The sequence below is a fragment of the Eptatretus burgeri genome, chromosome 13 (assembly GCF_056783735.1).
Source record: "Eptatretus burgeri isolate ZD-2024b chromosome 13, Ebu_testis_v1, whole genome shotgun sequence".
Taxonomy (NCBI): Eukaryota; Metazoa; Chordata; class Myxini; order Myxiniformes; family Myxinidae; genus Eptatretus; species Eptatretus burgeri.
In genome coordinates this window covers 43,906,280-43,931,998 of record NC_140973.1, presented here as the reverse complement: position 1 = coordinate 43,931,998, position 25,719 = coordinate 43,906,280, and the positions used below count along the sequence as shown (strand labels likewise).

At 44.8% G+C, this 25,719-nt stretch overlaps 1 protein-coding gene and 1 long non-coding RNA gene across 4 annotated transcripts in view; one reads left to right on the top strand and one right to left on the bottom strand.

The window, feature by feature from the left end:
• Window positions 1–566: 566 nt before the first annotated feature.
• On the top strand, window positions 567–25,549 carry LOC147014331 (galectin-8-like). 3 transcript variants are annotated; one of them, XM_085852246.1, is made up of 7 exons: window positions 567–1,071; window positions 4,205–4,293; window positions 4,579–4,789; window positions 10,343–10,459; window positions 10,596–10,684; window positions 14,314–14,479; window positions 24,933–25,549. In XM_085852246.1, exons 2-7 carry the CDS (start codon window positions 4,220–4,222, stop codon window positions 25,080–25,082), a joined length of 807 nt encoding a protein of 268 aa, XP_085708372.1. In that variant the 5' UTR covers window positions 567–1,071; window positions 4,205–4,219; the 3' UTR covers window positions 25,083–25,549. The 3 variants fall into 3 exon arrangements, with proteins under 3 accessions (XP_085708372.1, XP_085708373.1, XP_085708371.1); XM_085852245.1 differs by lacking the exon at window positions 567–1,071 and adding an exon at window positions 1,649–1,934; XM_085852247.1 differs by lacking the exons at window positions 567–1,071; window positions 10,343–10,459 and adding an exon at window positions 1,648–1,934.
• Window positions 25,485–25,719, bottom strand: part of LOC147014330 (uncharacterized) — a 29,231-nt gene continuing 28,996 nt past the window's right edge. The window contains exon 2 of the long non-coding RNA XR_015050733.1: window positions 25,485–25,695. This is a non-coding gene — a long non-coding RNA (uncharacterized LOC147014330). The remainder of the gene's footprint in view (window positions 25,696–25,719) is intronic.

Sequence of the window (25,719 nt, the reverse complement as noted above, 5' to 3'; positions counted from 1 at the left end):
TGTGCCCATTATGGGGGGAGCCACGCCCCAAAAATATGTTTTTTAGGGGGTAACCGATTTCAAGTTTCATCTTCTCCTAGGGGGTTTGTCGAATCTGGCAGGGGTTTCAGTATTTGGTTAGCCCAATGGCACCTGCATAGCCCCACGGAGCTCGATTTTTCATTTTCGTCCCAAGGTCAAGATCACAAGGTCACGAACTTAGAAAATGTCAAAAAAATCAATAAATTGGGCATCGAGCGCCTCGGGTTTTCAACTGTTTCGAATGAAAGTTGGTATGCAAGTAGTGCTCTTCGAGTACTACAACTTTCATCATTTACGTTTTTCCTGATTCCCGCCAGTTTGCCCGTGGCGTCCCCTCGAAGGTCAAAAAATAAAAGAGGTCAAAATACTGAGGAGAGGTCGTGAGAGGAGGCGCGGAGGGACTGAGGAAGAGGACGTGAGAGGAGGCGCGGAGGGACTGAGGGAGAGGATGTGAGAGGAGGCGCGGAGGGACTGAGAGGGAGGACGTGAGAGGAGGGGCGGAGGGACTGAGGAGAAGAGGACGTGAGGAGGCGCGGAGGAACTGAGGAGAAGAGGACGTGAGAGGAGGGGCGGAGGGACTGAGGGAGAGGACGTGAGAGGAGGCGCGGAGGGACTGAGGGAGAGGACGTGAGAGGAGGAGCGGAGGTACTGAGGAGAAGAGGACGTGAGAGGAGGCGTGGAGGGACTGAGGAGAGGCCGTGAGAGGAGGCGTGGAGGGACTGAGGAGAGGTCGTGAGAGGAGGCGCGAAGGGACTGAGAAGAGGTCGTGAGAGGAGGCGCGGAGGGACTGAGGAGAGGTCGTGAGAGGAGGCGCGAAGGGACTGAGAAGAGGTCGTGAGAGGAGGCGCGGAGGGACTGAGGAGAGGTCGTGAGAGGAGGCGCGAAGGGACTGAGAAGAGGTCGTGAGAGGAGGAGCGAGGGACTGAGAAGAGGTCGTGAGAGGAGGGGTAGAGGGACTGAGGGAGAGGACGTGAGAGGAGGCGCGGAGGGACTGAGGGAGAAGACGTGAGAGGAGGCGCGGAGGGACTGGGAGAGGACGCGTCGCCCCTTGTGAGGAAATTTTGTAATTTTAACTTTAAATTTGTACATTCTTCGACACTGGGTGTAATTTCATCAGGAAAACATGGTTATTGTACTTTCATTTTGCATATAAAACAAAGGTCGACAGAAACCTCGTCACAATATGAAAATCGATCAAAACATTTTTTTCGATGAGACATTATTTCGTAAAAGCGGTATTTTTGCTATTATTGGGAAATAAAAACGTTTCGACTTTTTAAGTACAGTACAGAAAAAGCATTTGAGTTGGCAACGATTCAAACGTTCACTATATATATATATATATATATATATATATATATATATATATATATATATATATATATATATATATATATATATATATATATATATATATATATATATATATATATATATATATATGGGTGTATATATGTATATACTAGGTCGGGTTGTGATTTCTCCTTTTCATATACATTTACAGTATTTCCCGTTACTTTTACAGAATATAAAGTGAAAGTCAAAAACACAATTTAATTGACGTATAAAGTCTTTAAAAGGTCAATCAACAATAAAGGGAAATAAAAAGATTTAATATGTTCGGGTTTAATAATGTAGTTCCTTTGGTTTCTCTTCTCGGTTTTGACTTCTGTTCAAGTTGCCCAACAGCAGCTGTCGCGTGATTAGGTGACGGTCCTCGTTCATCCTCGCTTCTCGACCTGAAATAGACTTTTAATAGAAGTACAGTCATTATTATACCCGATAAATCACACACCCCTCCCCCCCTTTTCCACCTCACTCCCTCCAACGTCCTCGTCTTGGATTTCGCTCTCCCAGATCCTTGTGCCATGGAAAAGTGCAAAGAAATAACGACAATGACGACTCGCTTGCAGGTAAAAACAAGAAAAAGTCGTAATCAGAGATTGGAGACCCTCGACAGGACTAGTTTTGTGTGGTGTTTGTGTACTGGTGTGTTACGTAATTAATTAGAGACATAATTAGAACTGACACTTTATAACTGCTGGCAGTGATGACCGGGTACCAAGACGTCCTGCTTTGATCGGACACCTGACCCTGATCCATGACGTTATTTTATTATTGCTATTATTATTATTATTATTTAATCATTATTCAATTGAATTTAGAATGGAATTAAAATGAATTCAATTCAAATCAAATGGAAGACCAAATAGGTACAGTGCAGCATTGGAGTAATCAGAAGGAACCCGAACAAGAAAAAGAAAAGATGAAGTCATCAGGAGGAACCTGGATAGGATTCACATTTCAGCTGCTACTCCTGTACCCTCAAATCCATCCAGATACAGCCACGTGAGCCTTATTCAAAAAAACCCAAAAAGAACCCAGATCCCCAAAAAAAAAAAAAAAATTCTGGCTGCTAGACCATGCATGCAATCTAGTTGAAACCTAAAACTTGTATTCACCATCATTACTAGATCATAAATGTGAAGTTTCATGGTGATTGATTAAGCGGTTTCAGAGAAAACATTTATATTTTTCTTCAATCCAATGTAGCTGCCAAACCATGTGAGTTCAATTATTCCTTAACGTTTGTGTGAAGTTTCCCCTCGATCTGTCCAGTCGTTCTGGAGAAATTTTGTTTTCAGTTTTAGGGTAAATCCATGATGGCTGCCAAGCCATGTGACCTATGGCAGCATATGTGTGAACCTTTAGTTTCTCATAGGCGGTCATACATGTCAAGTTTTACCTCGATATATGTCGCACCAATGGTGAGACTTTCGTCTCAATCTGACAAGCGGTTGCGGAGAAAAACACGAAAGTTCTGTGCGGACAAACAAACAAACAGACTTAAACACAATACCCTCTCCTTCGGTGAGGGTAATAAATCGGAGCAAAACCTCTGGGCGTTCACCTGGTAAAGTAATGATCTTGAGGAGGAAGTCAACATGGGATGCAATCAGGAAAAAGTACCAATGAACCAATGCCTATGGCTGTTTTGAGGGGCAACCCCTCCCCTCATGTTAACTCCCTTAGACGATGATTTTTTAAAATCCTCTCCCAGTTGAAATCCTCTCGGAGGAGTAGATCATACATACATACTTACATACTTTCCCTCCACTCGAAATAGACAGTGTTTCATTTGATTTGTAGAAATTTGTGTTGATCGATAATTATTTTCAGGTGCTCTTGTAACTACCGGGCAATGGCAACAGGTGTTTGATTCACCGCTCAAATCGTCCGTGTACATGGGCTGGTAGCTGGGTAGAGATGGTGTTAGTTTTGAGCGATGTCTGTTTCTTCCATTGAATCGTGGGGATGGCATCCTCTCTCAATCATGGCCAACTTGGGGTCTTTCGACCATTGGTGTAACATGAAACCATCTTGGTTTGTATTATTACAACCACCAAGGACGCATTGACTCGCATATTTGTCGAAAATCGAAACTTATTCCTCATTTGAGTTAAATCATACCGCGATGTAACATGCAGACAGTACGGATCTGGTGATCTGCTTCCATGTGTGATGTCATGGCTAATCTGAAAAAGAAGAAGATTTAGACTTTTAATCACAACTTGTCCTCCGTTATAATTCAGAAATCATGAAAAGACACCATATCAATTTTGTAGGGTTTTAAATGAAGGGATATATTAACGACGAGGTGGTCTGAGCATTTGGGGTTCCCCTTAAAGACACTCAAGATCACAAACCTCAAGACCCCAATACCCTAAAGACCCCCCCCCAAGACCCTTCAGACCCCTAAAGCCCTTACCACCCCTGAAGCTCTTACCACCCCTTTAGAATTACCCTTTTAAGTTATTCTCTCAATCTGCTTTTACTGCAGAGATTATGCAGGTTTGCTTTTATTTCTGACTATTTTCTCTTAAAATTGATGGGTTTCCACGAAGTCGGTGATTGGATGACAGGGGAGTCTGAAAGGGTTACATATTCCACTGTTTTCGACGTGGGAATGCTCGTTTGCTTTTCTGAGTGGGAGGAAGGTTGGAGTAAAGATGGGACAGCTTTGCAAGGGGGGGATGTTGAGGCTTTGTGGGTTTTGGGGGGGAGGGGGCTAGAGCAAAGATTGGACAGTTGGGTGGGGGAGGCTGAGCCTTTTTTGTTGAGTTGTCATAATTGCATGTATAAGTTTACTCTGTGTGCGTGTGCATGTCCATGGCCCATGCAGGACCGGCCCTTGTTCATGACTATACACGGTGGACTTCAGGAGGGCCACATGATTTACATGGAGGGAAAAGTGCCAGAGGATGCGACTTTGTAAGCTGGTGCCCAATCATCCTGCCCACCCCTCCATTTACACTAATCTATATCAAACCCCACCCCCTTCCCCATATTGAAACAAAATGATGATATAAAATGCAGTCACAACTTGTATCCCTTGCCAAATTTGAAGAATCAGGTTAATTTGTTTCCACAGTTCCACTCCATATGTTATTTACGAACCATAAATGGTTGTTTCCTTCTTTGGAAAAATCGATCAAAGCAAGGTTTCTGTCTCCTACCCCTATCTACCTTCCCCCTTTGGTGCTTTTCCCTCTGCAGATTTATTATAAACCTGCAGATGGGTTCACATCAACGCCCTCCGGCAGACACCGCTCTGCACATAGCCGTTCGACTTGAATGCAAAGGGTATATCGTCTGCAATGCCAAGATACAGGGGCGCTGGGGCAGAGAGGAGAGATACAGGTCGGGCCCTTTCGTCCGCGGGCAGACCTTTAACATCGGGATTATTGTTGCCAGTGGCGAGTTCCAGGTGAATGCTTATGTACTAAAAATAAGGATTTGTATTATAGTTTTTTCAATCCACCCCAACCTTGGAATTAATGAGTATTAAAGGAATTGCGGAGTTCCAGTTAAAGAATCAGCAGGTTTTGTACAACATCTTATCTCCTTTATTTTTACCTGCACATGATAATTGGAAAAAGAAAAAAATTCATACGACTGTATTGTAAATAGAATGAGGATGATTCTGAAGCTTGGCCGGTTGAACGATGAGTGTCGGTTCGCTTCAAAGCTGCGTCCATATTCTTTTGGGTTCTATACTCTGACTTGACATCATGGAAAAAACACTTGTTGGGCATTTTACAAAACAACTAGCATTATATGAAAAAGCATAGGATTCAATGTGGCTTTGCAGATGTTTTCCCATTGATTGTGGTTGCTTGCTTTGAGCTGTAACAGTTCCCGCATGTTCGGAATGCTTTGGCGTTTGATTTGGAAACCTTCTCCATATCATGACTGGGCACCATGGTCAAATTCCAAATTTTTGCTTTGACTTTCAGAGGGAACTGCATCAGCATCACTGCTGTTTTTTAAAATGAATTTGCATGCAGCCTGTGGCTGTTTGGCTGCGTCATTTTCTGGGAACATGGCTGTGCCGCTGAATCAATGTCCTCTGTAACCAGTAAGCTGGTACTCATTTTGTTGACATTAGAAGGATGACAGGCTGAGTCATCCAACTTGGTGTTAATTCACCGGGAAGAGGGACTTGAACTCAAGACCCGAATAACTTAAGCCAGCCACCTTAACCGTTAAGCCAACACCAGGATAGCGACACTGCTGTTCACCCAGCAAATGAAGCTACCAGCTGCCAGATGACATAAACGAAAGAAGAAGAAGAACGTACCCTTTGAGTTTGGAAGTGCACATTAACTGTCAAGGTCATCTGATGAGGTAGAAGAGGCAAATCATTTAAGTGAAGGCAAAATATTTTTCTGTAAATGAACAATCTGTTTGAGTGTAACAGTGTTTTGAGTAAATACAGGATGAAGATTGGGGTTATTTTCGTTTTTCTGGTGTTATTCTGCAATAAACAGTTGTGGGAAGTTAGAAGTGTGCAATATAGGTATATAATAATTCAAGTGTGTGTCTGTGTGTGTGTGTGTGTGTGTGTGTGTGTGTGTGTGTGTGTGTGTGTGTGTGTGTGTGTGTGTGTGTGTGTGTGTGTGTGTGTGTGTGTGTGTGTGTGTGTGTGTGTGTGTGTGTGTGTGTGTGTGTGTGTCTGTCCATAACCCCAAAACCATGAAACTTAGCAGCCCCAAAGTTTGCTTGCATACAAAGGGAACTCCAAGGGAGTGCATGAATGAAAATTGGGTGTTTCGGTAAATTTAATCATCCCTTTTGAAGATAATTTAGGGCAGTGCTTCTCAACCTTTGATGGCCCATGGCCCCCCTACCGAGTCGCTTAACATTCGTGGTCCCCTGCCCTTCAATAAAAGATGCAGATTTCGTTTTATGAAATTTATTTACTCAGTCTTAAAAGATAAATCAAAGTAAACATTTTTCTAAGCAATACAATCAATGAGACACTTGCTGTTGGGCTTATCTGACGAGGCCTCTTATGTCCGGCTCCGTCTTGGACACAGCAAGGCGAATATCGTTCCCAACGTCAAGACGGTTTCTGGACTTCGTTTTAATGGTCGCAAGGTCAGAAAATCCAGATTCGCAAAGATATGTTGTGGTGAATTGAATGAGCATTACGGATGCCTTCTTGCTGAGTGGTGGATACGCATCCTGAACAGACAACCAGAAGGTGGAGTGGTCTTCTTTGTTACTGAAGACCAGCTTCATTGCTTTTGAAACTTTCAACTCTGCCAGCTCGTCTGCTTCGTCTTCAGTAGGTTCAATTTTGGCGTTAAACAGGTCTTTGTGCCACGGAACATCCAATGGTGCATCGTCCAAATACGATTTGAACTCAGTGGAAAGATTGTCGAGATGTCTAGTGATGCAATCTTTGATGCCGACGGGAAGCTCAATCCTCTGCGTCTGCAGGTGCTCGTCCAAGAAAGGAAACGAGGCAGTGGACCCGGCCTTGATTCGTGCCTGCCAGACTTCCATTCTAGCAGACAGTCCGGCAAGCTTGTCTTGACGTCACTGATGACATCTTGCCGGACGTCACTGACTGTCACATCACGGCCTTGCAAGGACTGGTTTATTTCCTTGAGTCGGCCGAATATATCGGCCAGGTAGGCGAGCATCATGACGAACTCTTCATTGTCGAAGTGGACATGGAGGTTGTTTTCGTTGTCTCGCAGGAAGATTACCACCTCAACCCGGAGTTCATACAGCCGAGAGAGGAATTTCCCCTTCGATAGCCAACGGACTTTGGTGTGGAACAGAAGTCCAACATGTTCCGCTCCCATTTCGTTGGCCAGGAGTTGGAATAGCCGATGATTTTTGGCCTTCGCACGAATGAAGTTGATCACTTTGACTGCGACGTCCATGACTTCCAGCAAACGAGGCGGAAGAGTCTGACGCAAGAACGTATCGGTGTAGCGAACAGTGGGAGGACGTCACATGGGGCCATTCGTTCCTCACAAGCGTGACGAACCCTCCTCTGACGCCGACCATCGCTGGGGCACCATCAGTACAAATGTGCTTGAAATTCTGCCAACCGAGTCCATTAGCTTCAAAAAAAAAAAGAGTCCACAATAGCTTTGATATCTGCCACTGTTGTTGTGGTTGGTAGGGTATTGCAGAACAAGAACTCTTCCTTCATCTTTCCCTTTCTCTCGTAGCGAGCGAAGGTGATCAACTGGCTCTCCAGGGCGGTGTCGGTAGACTCGTCGAATTGAACAAAAAGAACTTCACCAAGATGGTGGTGTGTCATCTTGGTCAGTCCTATTTCACATCACTGTGTTCTTAAGCTGCTATTTTTCTCAAAAAATAATTGACACGTTATAGGCTGCATCAGTTTCTTAATGATAAAGCGCTCAAGTTTTTTTTTTTTTTCACTTTCCTCACTCGTCATCGAATGCCCATTGCCCAATCTTCGTTGCTGCAAATCGCTGTATGCATCGCTATTGTAAGTGCTATAGTTTTCAAATTATGACCTTGGAGCAATTTTATATGCATAATATGATGCAATTTTCCACGATGACCTCTCACGGACAAATTAAAGTATATAATCGAAATATGATTTCGGCTTTGAGGATTGGATCTTGTGGACGAAATAAGTGTTGAAATCTGGAGTGAAATCAGAAAATGTTAAGAAATTGGCAATGTTTTTGTTTTTGAAGGTGTGCCCCATTAACAATGAGATTGCTATCACTTGCGAAGCCAGCGTTCCTTATCAGCCATTTTGTTGGAGTGCTTGCTAGAATGCCAAAGCCACTTGGCGAGTGCTCTACAAGCTGCTTGGTTGTTTGTTTGCAAGCCATGACGATACATGGCAAAAGTATCCGCACTGTGATTCTGCACTCTCCCTCTGCAAATACAACCAAAAATACATCGATTGACAGACAAAATTCAGACCCCACCCTCCTGCGTTGGGCTCCGTGGTGTCATGCGGTGCATCGTGCAGTGTTTCGCCCGCTGAAAATGTTGTGGGGAATTTTTTTTTTTTGCACGCTGGCTCCACATGCTGCTTGATTGTGGAAAATGTGGAAAAAAAAATCTTCACGATGTTGACACACTTCTTTTTATGACGTAAAATGAAGTGAACAACGAGGTTTTACATACGCAGTTCAGTCACTTGCTCTACGTTAGTGTTAATTAATGAGCAAAAAAAAAACAAATGTAAAATAATTTTATAAAATGTGGTGCCACGTATGACGTCATTTACTTTGATTGAATACTTGTGGTCTGCTATTTTATCCCCCATTTTAGTTCCGTTGTAGCTTAGCTTATAATACAGCCATGATTGCCTCCATTCGAAGTATGTCACCGAATGTATAAAATCATTTAAAAAAGTGCAGTGAACTAATTTTCTAAAATGTGTCGATGCATATAACACCGTTGACTTTAATTGAATACTGTACTTCTATTCTGCTACGTGCTGTAAAATAATTTTATTTGAGGGAGTCCGGAAGAAGGGGCTGGGAGGAGAGAGGGGAATGGGTGTGAGGAGGGACTCAGTCTTGCCTGGCAACCTTGGGTACCTTTGCTAGTCTATACGCATAACTGTAGATGTGTGTCAGTCCATCCGTCTCAATAATCCCAAAACCATGAAACCTTGCGGCCCCAAACATTGCATGCATACTAAGGGGACTCCAAGGTAGTGCATGAATGAAAATTGGGTGTTTAGGTTCATTTAAACACCCTTTTTAACATCATTAATGGCCTCATTTAATTATGATTTATCGATGCTCATTCTTGCTCACCTCGCTGCCCCTTGCTGGGGTCTTGATTCGCCATTTTTTTGGCCTGCTCAACACTGTCCTTGACTTGGAACAGGCCACAACAGTTTCGTAACGATAGGTTTTTTTTTCACTTTCTTCACTCATATCATTGAATGTCTCATCATCATACCTACAGATCTCTGGATACAACTTTCAACAGAACAGCATGTGATGATCCAAACTCTGTGAGAAGGGCACTTGATGAAGAAAATAGCAGAAAAGCTTAAGATCCACAATGGTGTGCGGTACACTCTGCAATGCCTGAAAAAATGGCTCGGTACAGGAGAAGAAAAGGTCAGGAAGACCCAGAAGAACCTCCCCAAGGCAAGATAAGCACTTGAAGTTGCTCAGCTTGCACATTAGAAGAGAATCAAGTCAGCAGCTGACATGAAATTAAAGCAGGCCTGAACATAAACATATCGTTCAGCACTGCAGAAGGTTGATTGCAGCAAGTCTCCATGGCAGAGTTGCAAGAAAGAAACCACTGCTGAGACCACAGAATAAGGTGAAAAGACTGAAGTTTTCAAGGCATCACCAAAATTGGGCGAGTGAATAATGCAATTGGGTACTCTGGTCTGATGAATCGAAGTTTGAACTTTTTGTATCCAAGAGACTCCAGTTCATATGAGTTGGAAAACGTTACGGCACACAGTGTTTGCAGCCTACTGTTAAACACGGGGGAGGGGGGGGCTCCATGACTGACTGGGATTATCTTAGCTTTTGGTGAAGGAAAACTTGTTAAAATCAATGAGATGCTAAGAAAAGAGAGGTATAAGCAGACACTGCAGCAACATGCAGCTCTTGGTGGAAATCGTTTAATCAGAAGCGTATTCAGTCATATATAGGAAACCTGGGTTGTTTTTTTTTAAAGTGATGGCACTCAGGAAGGCAAAGGGTGGACACACAAAGTATTGACTGATACTATAAAATGACAGTTTTGTTATTTCCTGAAACAGCTTGTTTCATACACATTTATAAAGGCTGTTAATGTACAATAATAAACACACATGACTGTTATCACTGATAATTTGATGAATTTACCCTTAGGTATGATATCATTCAAATAACCCAAAGATTGCATATTACTGTATAACGAGATTTAAAAATTGGATTGAGATACTTGGACATTGTTGGGCTTTACGATCTGAAGCACTTTTTTTGGGGGTGGGGGGATGTTTTGCTTCCAGGTGATCAGTGATGACAAGCCATTCATCATGTTCAAGCAGAGGATTTGTGGGGAGGTGGACACACTATTGCTATTTGGACAGTACCAGCTACAATGCCTATCCCTCCTACAGATCATGGGAAGCAATGTTTCACTGTGCACTTGTTTTTACTAAATGTCTCAATGTCATGGTACTGTTTGAGGCCACTGTTTAAGGTCGAGGACCCAGTGTGTATGGTTTTTAGATCATCGTCGGTGGGTGTGTTTCTCTGCAGAATGTTCCCTGCGTGCGAAGTATTCCTGAAAAGATTCGAGTGGGTTCTGTTATCTTTATCCGGGCAACAGTGAAGCCTCACGGAAATATGTGAGCCCATTTAAATTTGACTTGCTTGTTTTATTTGTCGTTTTGCTGCCTGATTATGTAAAGTTTCCCTGTTTTTCTCAACTACAATAATTTATTTGCACCACTTGGTGTGGGGTTTCTTTTTTTCTCTGGTGCATTTGTGTGAAACTTTGACAGCCCGTGATTTATTTTGTCAGAGGGCCTTTGAGACAGTTCCATGGTATTGGTGAGAACGATCTGACATACCCATCATGGATGGGTAATGGGATGGTTTGGGATTTGAGAGTTTGGTTATGATGTGAAGAAGTTGGGAAAGATGGCAAACATAGAGACACAGACAAACACTTTTTATTTGCGTAGATTATTTCTTGTGAGTCAAGTTGTTAGTAGGGAGAGAAGGAATGTCTGATAAAGCATAGGTGTTAGAAAGTCTTCACTGCTATGCCTATTTGCATGAACATTTTACCACTGTGCTTACAAATGTTTTCATGCAATCTGTTGTTTGCATGTTGATATAATGCAAGCCTGTAATTCTTACCTCTTTTTCACATTTTTACTTTCCACCGGAAAGGGAAGGGACTTCCTGCTACTTGCTCGTGGGAGTGAGGCTGTTTCACCATATTTGCCTTTGCTTTAATAAACCGTTGCGCCAAAAGGAACTTCGGTGTCTCGTCTTATCCAAATATTTGATCATGGCACTTTCCTGGATATACTCTTCTCTATTATCCTCCATACTAGCTAGCCTTACCGTCAGATTCCAGAATCTACTATTCAGTGGGCTTGACATCTATTAGCATGGTGTCATTTGTTTCCGATAATTTAAGACAAACGCTCATCATACTTTTACCTTATTTACAGCAGTGAAATTGCACATGGTTAAAAAAATTAATGTAAATTCATTCTCTCCAAATTTGCGGTCACACTTGTAAACATTTCATCCATTTGCATTCTAAATTTGACCCAGAAATGCGTCTGGTCAGAAGCAACCAATCAAATGGTGTCATGTGTTTCCAATAATGATTTGCATATGCACGAAGCGATATTATGAAGTCATTTTGGAAGTATGCAACTACGGTGGCCGATACCTGCCATACTTCAGAGGAAAATGTGCATATTGCTTTAAAATAATTTATTCGACTAAGTTTGATAAATGAGGCCAAAAGGGTAAGTTATTATTTTGAAATTAATTATCTGACCAGTTTTGAATTGCCATTAATCACAACAGCACAAACTAAAGAATGTGTTTTACATCACCTGATATTCTGTCAATCCTTTTATGTCCAAGCATTCCCAATATTGAATTAAGCGTCAATTAAAAAATATTTCTGGGCAGAATAAAGTTCACAACAGTTTATAATTTTTAAAATCTTAACTCCAAATACTAATTAATTCAGGTAACTGTGTAACAGAAACTCGTATTTTAAACTACTAATTTTTCAACATATCTTAAACAAAATCCCAAAAAACCTTTTAACAGTGTGGGCATTTCAATGTGGTGTTTCTCATCACCACTCGAACATTGGTACAAAATGCAAGAGACACCCAATGGCCACATAATTCACACTCTGCCCAGTCAATAATTGACACTTTGTGAATGTTGACGGAAATGATGTGCAAACATTTACAAACAGAATTTTTCTTCATCTGCCATTTGTGACTCTGTTTCATCATCTGTAGAGTCATCACGTGATACCAAGTTTGAATGTGAAGGTCCAGGCTGTGGATCGCTGGTCTTCACTTGCAGTGATTTATTACGTGTCAATTGTTTCAAAGGCTTATTTTGGTTTTTACCATTGACGGGGGAAAGGGTATTGCATTTGGGTCCATTTGTCTGTTTGTTTGTCTGTTTGTCAAGAGCCTAAAGATCACAATTCTAAACCGATCTTCACGAAACTTTACCAAACTGTAGAGGAAGTCTTAACTGAAAAGCCTTTTGCTTTTGAGGTCGAAGGTCAATGGTCGACTTGAGGTCACATTTCTAAAGTCATTTTTCATCTTATTGACTTGAAATATGAACATGATTTGCATATTGCATCACTGAATTGGGAAACCAACAATTTTTGAGGTCAAAAGGTCAAAGACCAACTCAAGGTCAATCTTCTAAAATCAATTTTTATCTGAAAAATCGTCAATTTTAATCTGATTGACTTGGGAATTGAATAGCAATTTCATAGTGCATATTTTACCTTTACTCAAAGCATGGTTCTCAGAATAGTGGTGTAAAATGGAGAGCAATGTGTTGGCTTTCTGCTCACGTCTGTATTTGTATGTGTCACATTTAGGGAAAAATCTTGCACTGGAGCAGAAGCTATTGGAAACAAGTTGAGGTACATTCAAAGTACACCGCCCCATGCCAAATAAATAAATAACAAATCCTCCAGTGTGCAACATTGTCGGGGCGCCTTGGGCGCCCGGCGATGCTGCGTTGCAACACATGGAGAAGAAATTGGGAGGGAGCGGTGCACTTCTGAGGTGAATGTGTACAAATGATACTTACTCTCTGTGCAGCGCATGGAAATGGAATTGGGAGGGAGCGGTGTACAATGATTGAGTGATTCATGGATTAATTGCATCATTAAAATAAATAAATAATAGTCGTAAAATAATTAATTTTTTAATCATTTGGCTAATAGCATACCTAAACCACCACTTTCATCTGAATCTGTAACTTTTTGAAAATTAAGTAATTAATCGAAAAATTAAATTATTTATTGATTCATCAATAAATTAATAATACCCTTTATCGCCAAATCACTTGGTCACTGTCCAAATATCAGCGTCCCAGCTCAAAAGGTGGCTGAGATATTGCCCAGATGAGAAAGAAAATAAATCGATAATAATTAAGTAATTCATCATTTAATTCATTAATCAAAAAAAAATTTTAAATACTGTTTTTGCCAAAGCACATCTTCACTTTTGTCCCCAAATTTCAGCTTCCTAGCTTAAAGGATGGCTGAGATATCGCCCAGGCAAACAGAAAAAAAACAAACGGAGTAAAAACTGAATACTCCCGTCGGCGCCTGGCGATGACATCATGCATTGCCTGGGTATGGAATTGGGAAGGAGCAGTGTGCAATACATGACTATCGGAAACACATGATGCCACGATACTGATTTGTATTGAAAGATTAGTCTTTATCGTGAAGTCTGGTGTTGGTGGATGGATAGAACGATGGATGGCATCAGCAGAACATTGGTCGGGGTACGCTAATCCCTGTGTAAAGCAAGAAGCTAATCACTGTGGACAGCAAGAAGCTAATCCCTGTGGGAAGCAAGAAGCGAACCCGAGGGTTGACCCTCTTTTGCTCCGACGAAGGGTTAACACTTGAAACGTCAGCGTCTCCTTGATTCACATGTTAGTTCAGATACAGTACCTCAATGAATGTCCTGTCCCATCTACTGGCATTAGTTTGTAAACATTAAAGATCCCTCACAATTGGCATCTATTATCTCTTATTCTCCTTGTTGCTTCAGTAGTAGACATCTAACTGTTACCATTGCAGAATTTTGTGATCCACTCTTTCTCCCTCTATTGGATAAATAATAAATAGATGGCCTCTGAATGCATGTACGAGTTCATCCATGAATAAAGTTTTATAAAATGTTACATTAGTGTTTTATAAAGGATCCACAACATTTGTTTTTGGCAGGTTTGTGGTGAATCTTTGTGAGTCCAAGACAGGTGATATCGCCCTTCATTTGAATCCACGCATGCAGGGGAAAAAGCTTGTACGTAACGCTTTGCTGAGGCAGGCGTGGGGCCAGGAAGAACTCACTGCATCTGAATTCCCCTTCCGCCCTGGGAAAGAGTTTGAGGTTCACAACACTGCATTCATTTCACTCATCGGATGAGATAAATAATCATATTGCGGGGCTGGCAGGATGGCCTGGAGGTACGCACATTTGCCTCTAAGCTGTCTTGCCTGGGTTTGAATCCTGACCCAGCTATAAACTGTCATACCGGTGTTTCACAGGCAGGGTTATTCATCAGTGTGTGTGCCGTCTCTTGGATGGACGTCACGTCTGCCGGAACCACCCCCCCTCCCCTCCTCTCTCACCCCTCTCCTTCTCTCACCCCTCTCTCCCTCTCTCTCTCCCACCCCAATCACCCTGCCTTTCCTCTCCTGTTCTTCTCTCTCCCACCCCTCCCCCTCACCCCCCACCCCTTCCCTTCACCCCCACCCCTCCCCTTTTGTTAAGGACTGACAGTTTAGTTTTGAATTTAAAATGGCTTCCCCAGAGTGTCGCATGCATCAATCAGATGTGGAGTGAGCCGACTGGAGGGGTTCAAAGATCGCTGCACGTGCGAGCATGCATGCATGCCCTTGCCAGGTATATAGCCTGGGTTTTAAATGCTCCCACCTGGTTTTATATAGAACCCAGAGGTTAAAAAGAAAATGCTGCTGTTTGGACGTGTTTTGTCGCCCTTCCCTTGTCCTCCCCTCACACTGCCTTCCCTTGCCTTCTCTTTCCCTCCTCTCATGCTGCCTTCCCTTTCCCTTCCCCTTTTCATGCTGCCTTCCCCTTCCCTTCCCCTCACACTGCCTTCCCTTCCAATCATGCTGCTTTCCCTCCTCCTCCCCTCTTCACCCCCCCCCCCAGACATCTCCAGGTGGTCTCTGTGTGCTGCATTAATGTGCTGTTTTAACAATACCCATTTTGTTCAAACCTGTACTACCCACCACCCTCCCCCCAACACCCTTTCACTGCAAGTCACACTACCAAACGCAGGTCGAGAAGCCTTCCCCCAATTTCCCCCTCAAGTCTCCCTACCAAATGCAGGTCAAGAACACCCTCCCCTCACACTAGCCTCCTCCCAAACCCCCTCCCTACTTCCCTCCTTTCTCCACCATCCTACTCGCTCCCACCCTCTTCCCGGAGTGTATAGCGACGTTTGGTGAGGCATCACTTTCTCGCCCTCCCCCCTTCCTTGCCCCCCCCCCAACTTCTGAGCTCCCCTTCCCCTCCTTGCTCCCCTCTCCTGCTCGCTCTCCCCTCCCTTTTTTTTTTTTTTTTTTTTTTTTTTTGTATACCTTGGTCGAGGCTCGTATGAGAGCTAACACACAACTCACAGCAAGGAGGCATGATACAAGAGGGGTGGGAGTGGAAGGGACAAAACATTGGGGAACAGACACAGGTGAACTGTGGAAGGGAGAGGGATGGGGATGGGACGGGGAACATGGCGAGGAGAAGATGGACATTACAGGGACTTTCAGGAAGGAAAGCAGGAGAATTGAAGGAAGTGGGCTTGGGTTGATTATCGGGGGTAGAAAAGATCGAGGATTTGGATGGGGGAAGATAAGAGGTGGTGGTGAACAGCTGTTTTGAAAGCCTGGAGGGAAGAATGGGAAAGAATAGAGTGAGGAAGTTTATTCCAAAGGCGGGAAAAAAGAGGAATGAAAGAGTGAAGATGAGCAGTGATTCGTGATTTTGGTAGTTTTACCAGAAGGGGGTTGTTGGCGGACCTTGAGCGCCCTGTGGAAATGTGGTTGGGACAAATCGCAGAGAGAGCAGGGGGGGCAAGGCTGGAGAGGAGTCGGTAGAAGACAGAAAGACCACCGACCAACCTGCGGTGATTGAGTGAGAGGCCCAAAGACTCAGCTTCATTGCGGGAGATGCCAATGATCTTAAAAGCCCTGGTTTCGACAGCGTGAAGTCGAGAAAGGTGGGAGACAGGAGCACCAGCCTAGAGGGGAGAGCAGTACTCCATCAGGCTACGGACAAAAGCTTTGTAAGTAGTCAGGAGCTCAAGAGGGCCGAGGAAGGATTTTGCACGACGGAGGATTCCCAGTCGGCGACTGGCTTTTGAGGCAAGGTTGGAAATGTGACTTTCCCAGGAAAGGTCATGGCAGATAGTGAGACCCAGAAGCTTGAAAGAAAAGACTTCTTCCAGAGGATTGTTGAGAAAGTGGATGGGGGGGTTTTGTAAACGGTCCTTTCGAAGAGACATAGTGAGAGTGTGAGATTTGTGTGGATTGAAAGACATGTTCCACGTGATGGACCAGTTTGTGATTTTATCCAGATCTGCAGTGAGCGAAGAAGCTGCTGCTTGCCGGTCTGAGGGATGACAGATGGTACGGCAGAGGGTGGAGTCATCGGCAAAGAGAAATAGAGGATTTTCCAGAGAGTCCGAGAGATCATTGATGAAAACCAGAAAAAGAACAGGGCCCAGAACGCTACCTTGAGGAACTCCAGCCTGCACAGGAAGAGGGGATGAAAGAACTCCATTTAGGGCCACACGTTGACTGCGACAGGAGAGGAAGTCTGCGAGCCATGAGTGGAGATGGCCTTGAATACCATGGGAAGAGAGTTTGGTGAGTAGGGCAGGGTGCCAGACTGTGTCAAAAGCACGTGATATGTCCAGGGATACGGCTCGGATTTCCTGTCTGGCATTGAGGACCTCCATCCATTGATGGGAGAGCAGTAGCAGCATATCCAGGGTAGAGTGACCTGGTCTGAAACCAAATTGATGATTGGAAATCAAGCCATTGGAGAAGAGGAAGGATTTCATGTCTGAAGCAATGATGGATTCCATAACCTTGCTGATGATTGGGAGAAGGCTGATCGGTCTGTAGTTACATGGATCTGTTTTTGCACCTTTTTTATGCAGGGCAGTGATGTTAGCAGATTTCCAAGCAGATGGCAGATGACCTTGGGAAAATGAGAGGGTGAATAGAACAGAGAGAGGGTGAGCAAGAGCAGAAGAGCAGGCTTTGAGGACACGTGGGCTGATGCCGTCTGGACCGGTTGCAGAATCTGACTCGAGGTTTGAAAGCAAGCTCTCCACCTTGTCAGGAGAAAAGGATACAGAGTCCAGGGACAGTTGGGTGCGACTGGGTAAAGTGGGTAGAGATAGTGATGGGTTTGGGACACAAGATTTAGCTGCAAACACCGAGTTTAGACATTCAGCTTTATCACGTGTGGAATCAGCAGTGCGGCCATTTGAGGTAAGGGAGGGGATGGAGGGGGAACATACACCAGAAACAGATTTGATTAAACGCCACCAGGATTTTGAGGAGGGAGAGAGGTTTGAGAGTTCAGACTTGAGATGAGAAAGATGTTGTTTTCTGGCTCTCCTGAGGGTAGATACACACTTGTTCCGAGCTTTGTGGAAAGAACTGAGATTGCCCTCAGTTGGGTTTGCTTTCCATGAGGCAAAGGCAAGTTGTTTCAGGACAACTGCCTCACCACAAGCTTCAGTAAACCAAGGGCGGGAGGAAGGGTAAGACAACTGAACACGAGAGGGGATAAATCTGTGCATGAGGGAGAGCAAGTTTCTTTGAAAGAATTCCCAGGATGAGTTGATGTTTGAGAAAGTAGTGATAGGAAACCAGTCTGTAAGTTTGATGGCTGCTCGGAGACCCTGCCAGTCGGCTTGAGTGAAATGCCAGACTCGACGGCGGTGAGGTGGTTCTCTGATGACAGCCAGAGAGATGTCCTTTTTAACAAGGACGTGGTCAGAAGAACCAATTGGAGCGAAGGAAGAGCAGCAGATATTGTCAGGGAAATTTGTCAAAATCAGATCCAGAAGAGATGGAGTACCATTGGTTGAGATCCGGGTCGGGAAGTTGACCGATTGAGTCAGTCCCAATGAGTCACAGAAAGCTTTTGCTGATGTCCCATGGCAGGTGAGAGAGGTACCCACACCTAGCCAACTGGCGTGATGACAATTGAAGTCGCCACATAAGAGGAAGAGAGAGTTTGGATGAGAAGATAGAAGATGGTCCATGTTTTCGGAGAGTGAGGTGGTGATGGAGTCATCACTGTTCGGTGGACGGTACAGTACACATATAAACATGAGGTGGGAGTGGAGGGGAAGCCGAAGCCAGAGGTATTCCTGGGGGTGTGGGGGAGTGAGAGCAGTGCAGGGAGAGTGAGGAATAGAGTCTTTGATGAAGAGAGCAACACCTCCACCAGGACGAGGCTCAGGTCTGTCATACCGTAAGAGGGAGTAACCAGGGAGAGATACTTGGGAGTCAGACACGTCTTGGGAGAGGAAAGTTTCTGTTAGGCAGATAATGTCTGGTTTGTCAGTGGCAACCTGCATGGAAAGATCTGAAAGGTTTGAGCGAAGGCCCCGGATATTTGAGGTCCACACTTTTAATGAAGAGGTAGGGGAGGAGGCTTGGGGTGCAGGAGGGGGAGGGGGGGGGGGAGGGTAGGACGAGGGACGAGGGGGGAGGTAAGGAGGGTTGCTGAAGGAGTGTGGGGTATTGCAGAATAGCGAGGGGAGGGCCGAATGAGGAGGAGAAAAGGCTCTGTGGTGCTGGGAGAGAGGGGGGACAAGAGACAAGGAAGATGGCAGTTGAAGATTTGAGGACGTGGAGTGAAGAGATGGAGGTGAGAGGGCAGTGGAGTGAGGCTGGTTGGTGGATGAGAGGGGGGGGCAACTTAGAGAAGGAAGAGTGAGGGGGATGAAAGGTGGGAGAAAGGTGAGGGGGAATTTTTGAAAGAGGTGAGAGGGAGGCTTGGAGGGAGAAGAGTGGGATGGTTGCTTTGAGAGTGAGAGTGAGGGGTGAGGGGGGTGAGTTGGCACTGAAGTTGGAAAAAAAGAATGGTTGATGGAAAGCGAGATGGAAACCCTTCCCTCCTCTCTCTCCCCCCCTCCCTTTCCTCCCCTCTCTCTTTCTTTCTCTCCCCTCCCCTCCCTTCCCTCCACTCTCTCTCTGTCCCCGTCTCCATCTCTCTCTCCCCTCCTGACCCTCACCGTTTAGCGTCACAGCAATGTGACCTTTACGGTTTAGCATCACATCACTATGACCCTTACTGTTTTGAATCATCATTATGACCCTGACTGTTTTGGATCACTGTGACCCTAATTTACTCAATGGGGGATGACATCACTTTCTCTTATTTGATTCAATGAGGGATCACATCTGTCATTCGGCAATGCAATTTAAACAAGTCTGAAGACGACAATGGTTCACGAGCGGTATTTGACGATGTAGATTGTTTCACAAGTCAAGGATGAGACAATGTGATAATTTTTGACCAAGTTATAAAAATGATCAACATGATGCGGTACGAGTGACAGGTTATTAGCTGCAAAATGTCGAAAACCCAGTTTCGTTCAACAACTTTCAAAATTTGACCTTTGCATAACCTTTAAAGGTCACAAAACAATGTTGGGGATATTAAAATAAGGAAACGGGATACGTGCGATAGCTTATTGGAGTTAGTTCGTCGAAGAAGGTCGAAAACCCGGTTCGATTACCACAACTTTGAAAATTTGACCTTTGTGAACTTTAAAGGTCAAAGGTCAAGGATTATGACCTTTGGTGCAAAACTTCCTCTGGAACATTCCAGGAACAATATAACGTCAAAGAGGCAATATGGCATTTCGCACTCCTCGGATTATCCATACTTTGATGAAATCAGCGTAAAAACAAACTTGAAGGGGGCGCCACAGGCAAGGTGTTCGAGATAGAGCAAAATGGTTTGAAGACTTCAGGTGGGGAATGACCTCAAGATTATGCATAAAAAATATTGTCATCCTCGCTCTCAAAGTTTGGGCGTCATATGATTTTTATGTCAGAATTCGAAATTTTCTTAGTTTGTGACCTTGTGACCTTGACCTTGAGACGAAAATGAAAAATCGAGCTCCGTGGGGCTATGCAGGTGCCATTGGGCTAACCAAATACCGAAAGCCCTGCCAGATTCGACAAACCCCCTCGGAGAAGATGTAACTTGAAATCGGCTACCCCCTAAAAACACGTTTTTTGGGCGTGGCTCCGCCCATAATGGGTGCAGCACGCCCATTCTCAGGAAAACACAACTAGATCATGATATAAACCTCCCACCAAAATTTTATCAGGATTGGATCAAAACCCACGGAGCTATGCTCGGGAAAGACAGACAGACAGACAGACAGACAGACAGACAGACAGACAGACAGACAGACAGACAGACAGACAGACAGACACCCATAACGAATATAGTGGTCACTTACTGACTCGTGAACCAATAAAAGTAACATCATGGAGTTGTACTGCGAAAACGCCGTTGCATTCACTGATCGCTTTTCTATCTCGCACATTACTTGCGGATGTTTTATATAAAGAGAGAGAAAAAAAAAGGCTTCCCCCTTTTTCTTGTTATGCTTGTCAGGTGAGGCCAGATCAGATCTGTGACTTGCTACAGGTATCATGTAAACCTGTACTAACCTGTTTCATGGTCGGGTTGGCGGCGACTAAATCGTCTCCCCCACCAGGTTTTCTGGTGAGGAGGGTGTATGATATGGATATCCAGCAGGATGAAGAACAAAACCTGTCAAAGGGCAGAGGAGCTCCTTGTGAGCAAACGGCCATCCATATCTAGTGCCCCACTGTCTCTGCAGACGTCCTCCTGCAGTTGGATGACACTTTTTGTTGGAGGTTGGTGGCAGGGTTTGCACTCCGGCCACTGGAAAACCCTTCACTCCGCAAAACATAAGAAAACTCTCAAGAAAATTGAAAACCCACTCCGTGGGAGTAACTCCTGTGCAGCTCCCTTCCGCCGGGCAGCTCACCGGATGACGGGATTGGGGCAAATCCTTTGGGACCCCCAATCTTTGATGATAAGAGGAAAACCAGGCGGTAACCTTCCCGGGTTATATTGCGGTCGTGTGTGTCAGGGTGGTGCTGAGGTGTCATCCACCAGACGGCGGTCTCATTGGATTAACCTGAGGCAGTCCCTTCATGTGGGTGCCTGGAATGTCCTATCCCCAAGAGAGGATGATCACCTGTCTCTGTTATCATCTGAGCTCAAGCATTTGAACATCGGTATTGCAGCACTCTCTGAGTAGAGGTTCGGAGACCAGATTGTGGTGAGATCTTGGCGAGTGATTACACCGCCAATTGATCTGGTCTTTCTGATGGTTACCAGACCCAAGGAGTTGCTGTAGCTGTGTCCAATGAGCTGATTTCAATGGTAATTAAGGTAACACCGGTCGAGTGTATTGTGAGACTAATAATTTGTCACTCCTTGGGTGTCGTTTCTCCGGTCTCTGGATATGCTCTGACTGAAGGGAGTGATCTGACCATGAAGGACGCATTCTATGCCACGCTCGAGTCTGTGGATCATGAGTGTCCCGGGCGAGATACTCTTCTTGTTTTGGGGGATTTCAATGCATTGACTGGAACTGAAAGGGATGGTTACGAGACATGTGTTGGTCCCCATGGGTCTGGAACTCTGAACCAGAAGAGCACGAATTTCCTTGACTTTGCAAGGTCATGGACTGAGGGTGGCTGGTTCATGGTTTCAGCTCCCACAGGCTCATCGCTGGACTTGGTATTCCAACACTGGTGGTGTGGCAAAGGAGATTGACCATGTGCTCATTGGTGGTCGCTGGAGGATGATCCAGAACTGCAGGGTCTACCGGAGTGCTCGGTTCCTCAATACCGACCGCAGGCTTGTTGTAGCAATTTTGAAGTTGCAGCTGAAATCCGGGAGAATGGTACCATCCCAGCCGAGGCTGGATGTTGGCAAGCTCAAGGATGAGAGGGCAGCTGAGGAGTGTGCAGACAGGCTGAGTGGGGATTTGGGGGGTATGAGTGCTTTGGGGAATCCTGAAGAGTTGTAGAGTGCCTTCAAGACCACCATCCTTGATGTTGCCTGTGGATGTCTTGGAACTTACCATGGGGCGAAGAAGAATTTTCTCTCAAGGGACACCGGATACCATTGATCAGAGTCGCAGGTCCAGGCTTAATGGCAGAGCTGAGCTGCTCAGGGAGTTGATGTGTAAAACTGAATGGGTGTTGAGTTTGGACAAGGAGGCCTATGTGCGAGGATTCTGTGAGGGGGTAGAGCATCACCTGTGGTAATGTGATTCTCTTCATGCTTACAGGGGAATTCGTGCATTACGTTCCTCCAAGCCCATCCCTTGGTGTACGGCAGTGAGAGCGGAGGGTGGAGGGCTCTTGACAGAAGAGTCCAAAGTGAATGCCCGCTGGGCCAATTACTTTGAGCGGTTGTTCCAGGCTGATCCACCAGCTGTTGAGTTGGATGTCAGGGGTGTTACAATCCCTATTGCTGACCCTCCAATCAACTGTGATCTACCTTTGTTTGTGGAAACACAGACTGCAGTGAACCTGTTGAAATTGGGTCAAGCTCCAGTGATCTGTGGCATCCATGCTGAACTTATCAAGGCTGGTGGAAATGCTGTACTCATGTCGTTGCATGCAGTTCTGTGCTCTGCCTGGAACACAGGCATCATCCCAACTGACTGGAAGAGGGGTCTTGTTATTCCTCTGGAAAGAGAAGGGTGATCACCAGGACTCCAACAACTACCGAGTGGTGATGCTGCTCTCAGAGCCGGGCAAGGTCATTGCTTGAATAATTCTTGATCGGGTTTGCCACAATCTGCTTGAGCACCTGCGCCCAGAGCAGTCAGGCTTTACACCAAAGAGGTCAATGATTGACTGCATCCTTGCTCTTCGGGTCCTCACCGAATGCAGACAAGAGGTTTGGCAGGGTCTGCTTGCAGCCTATGTTGATCGCTGCAAAGCGTTTGATTCATTGAATCGGGATGCCCTCTGGAGAATTCTCGGTCTTCGTGAGGTGCCACCAAAACTGATCAGTCTGATGTCTGAACTATACTCTGGTGCTGAGAGTGCTGTGAGATGTGGTGATACCATCTCCGACTTATTTTCAGTTGTCAATGGAGTTCTTCAGGGGTGTTTACTGGCACCCACACTTTTCAGCACTTGTATGGACTGGATTCTGGGGAGGATGTCAGAGAGATAAAGCTGCGGTGCATCGTTTGGAAATGTCAAGATCTCTGACCTTGATTTTGCAGATGAAGCAGTCGTCTTTGCAGAGACTCTGGAGATGCTTTTGGGGGCCTTTGAGGTGCTGAATGAGGAGTCGGAGCCACTGGGATTACGGGTTTCCTGGGTCAAAACTAATATCCAGGCTTTCAATGACATCTTGGATGCTGCTATCTTTTGTGCACCTGTTTGTGGTGAGATTGTTGAGGTTACAGAGACATTCACTTACCTTGGCAGTGATATTTATGTCTCTGCTGGCTGTGAGCCAGAGGTCAACAGGCATCTGGATCGGGCCTGGGAAGTCATGGATTGATGGGATTATGGGGTGTGTCACTGCTGGTACCTATGTGGGAGGACGAAAGTCCGAGTCTTCCGGTCCTTGGTGCTTCCCGTCTTGCTCTACGGTTGTGAGACTTGGACTCTGACCAGGGATCTGAGATGAAGACTGTATTTCTTTGGTTCCTGGTCTCTCCGGAGATTCCTTGGTTTTCACTGGTCAGACTTTGTGTCCAATGAGTGGTTGCTGAGAGACTCGAATGAGATTTGTTACCTGCATCGTCCATGAGCGCCAGCTGTGGCTGTATGGCATGTGGCTCGTTTTCCTGATGCTGATCCTGCTCACCAGATTCTCTCAGCGAGAGAGCCTCGTGAGTGGAGGAGGAAAATGGGCTGACCACGTGCCTCGTGGTTGCAGCAGATTGATCAGCATCTCAAGGAATTGGGTTGGGCCAGGCATCTGCCTGGGGGATGGCCAGACGGAGGCCTCTAGAGTAACGGCGGAAAGTGAATGCAGCAACGTGCTGCTCCGGCGCATGCTCCCATACCTGACTTGACCTTACAATGATGGGTGCTACGTAACAGGTTGGGTTCGCACAGAGTTTTTCAATTCAAAAATGGCAGAGGGATTCTTGCTTCTTGATAATCAGAATTCTTCATTTGTTTATTCCCGCTCAGCTGTACAATAAATACCAGGTGGGGTTAACTCAGCCTGTCATCCTTCCGAGGTTGGTAAAATGAGTGCCAGCATGCTGGTATACTGTGTCGGAGTGGTGACCCATCCAGGATTGTGCCCAATAGCCAAGGAGACTGCTTAAGCAGCACCAATGCTCTGCACAGAGTATGGTCCCAATCTCCTCCTTCTCCTTTGTTTAATGAATGTTTATGGAATATTTTAGTCTCGATACTGTATCGTTAAATAAAGTAATTGTTAACAAATGTTTGATTCAATACCCATTGAGAAATTGTTCATTCACATGTGTGTTGTTGTTGGTCCCTCCATGCTTTGAAGGTGATGTATTCATGCTTTTATTGCCAATGATAGTTCCATAATGCAAGAGGATAACAATAAATAAATTCCAATTTGTTCCCCGGTACACATGCAGCTCAAACTCTCCCCTCCCTGACGAGCATACAGTACTTCTCGTAACTCATTGCTGTTCACACTGAGGCAGAGTGCATCACACTTGTAGCTCATCGTACTGTACTTGTGAACAGCACACTTAACAAATTTATTTGTGCTGCAGGTGCGAGTGACCTGTGAAGTGGACAGCTACCATGTGACGATCAACGGTAACCACTCGTTTCAATTCAAGCACAGACTCCTTCCTATTAGCCGGGTGGACCAGATTGCACTGAATGGAGATATCATGCTGCCTCACGTCGAGGTGCATTAGCATTACTGGTGTCTTGAAACATTTTCCTTTATATAAGTAGCATTTCAACTGAAATCCGATATATATTTTTTTTCTTCTCCCGCTCCAACGTTCTACCACTGTCCCCATGGACTGACTGGTTTACTTGCCAAAGTTTATTGAGTTACAGGCAGGCGGGGTAGGCTGCCTGTAGTGAACGAAGGAATTTCTAAAACACGTATCATTCAATGAGAACAGTCGTGGTATAATTATTGCTTTGGATCTTCTCTTTTTTTTGTACCAATTGTGTAGCACTTTACAAGTTTTGTGAAAACTTATTTTGTATCATTGTGCTGCCAAAACAGCTTATTTGTGTTAATCACAAGAATAATTTTATTTTCCTACTGATCTTGTTAAAAAAAGAAAAACCAAATGCTAACAACATAAAAGATACTTGGTGTTTAATGGAACAAATTGTACAAGGTGAATAAAGTATCAACACAAGTTGAGGGGTGCTTCCTTGTAGTTGGGTCAAACGAACACAGGGCGTTCACAAACATGAGGTTTGGTGTGCAGCATTGGACCATCACGAGATGATGTGTTCAAGGATGCCTTGGCGAATCAACTGTTCACACTTAGCCCTTGGCAGTAAATGCTGAAAAGAAACGGGAGAATTAAA

Excerpts from the sequence above, each read along its gene's own strand:
- LOC147014331 (XM_085852245.1), top strand. The coding sequence starts at position 1,890 with ATGGAAAAGTGCAAAGAAATAACGACAATGACGACTCGCTTGCAG. Across the intron at positions 1,935-4,204 it reads CAATGACGACTCGCTTGCAG|GACCGGCCCTTGTTCATGAC; the intron begins GTAAAAACAAGA and ends TGGCCCATGCAG. Across the intron at positions 4,294-4,578 it reads GTGCCAGAGGATGCGACTTT|ATTTATTATAAACCTGCAGA; the intron begins GTAAGCTGGTGC and ends TTCCCTCTGCAG.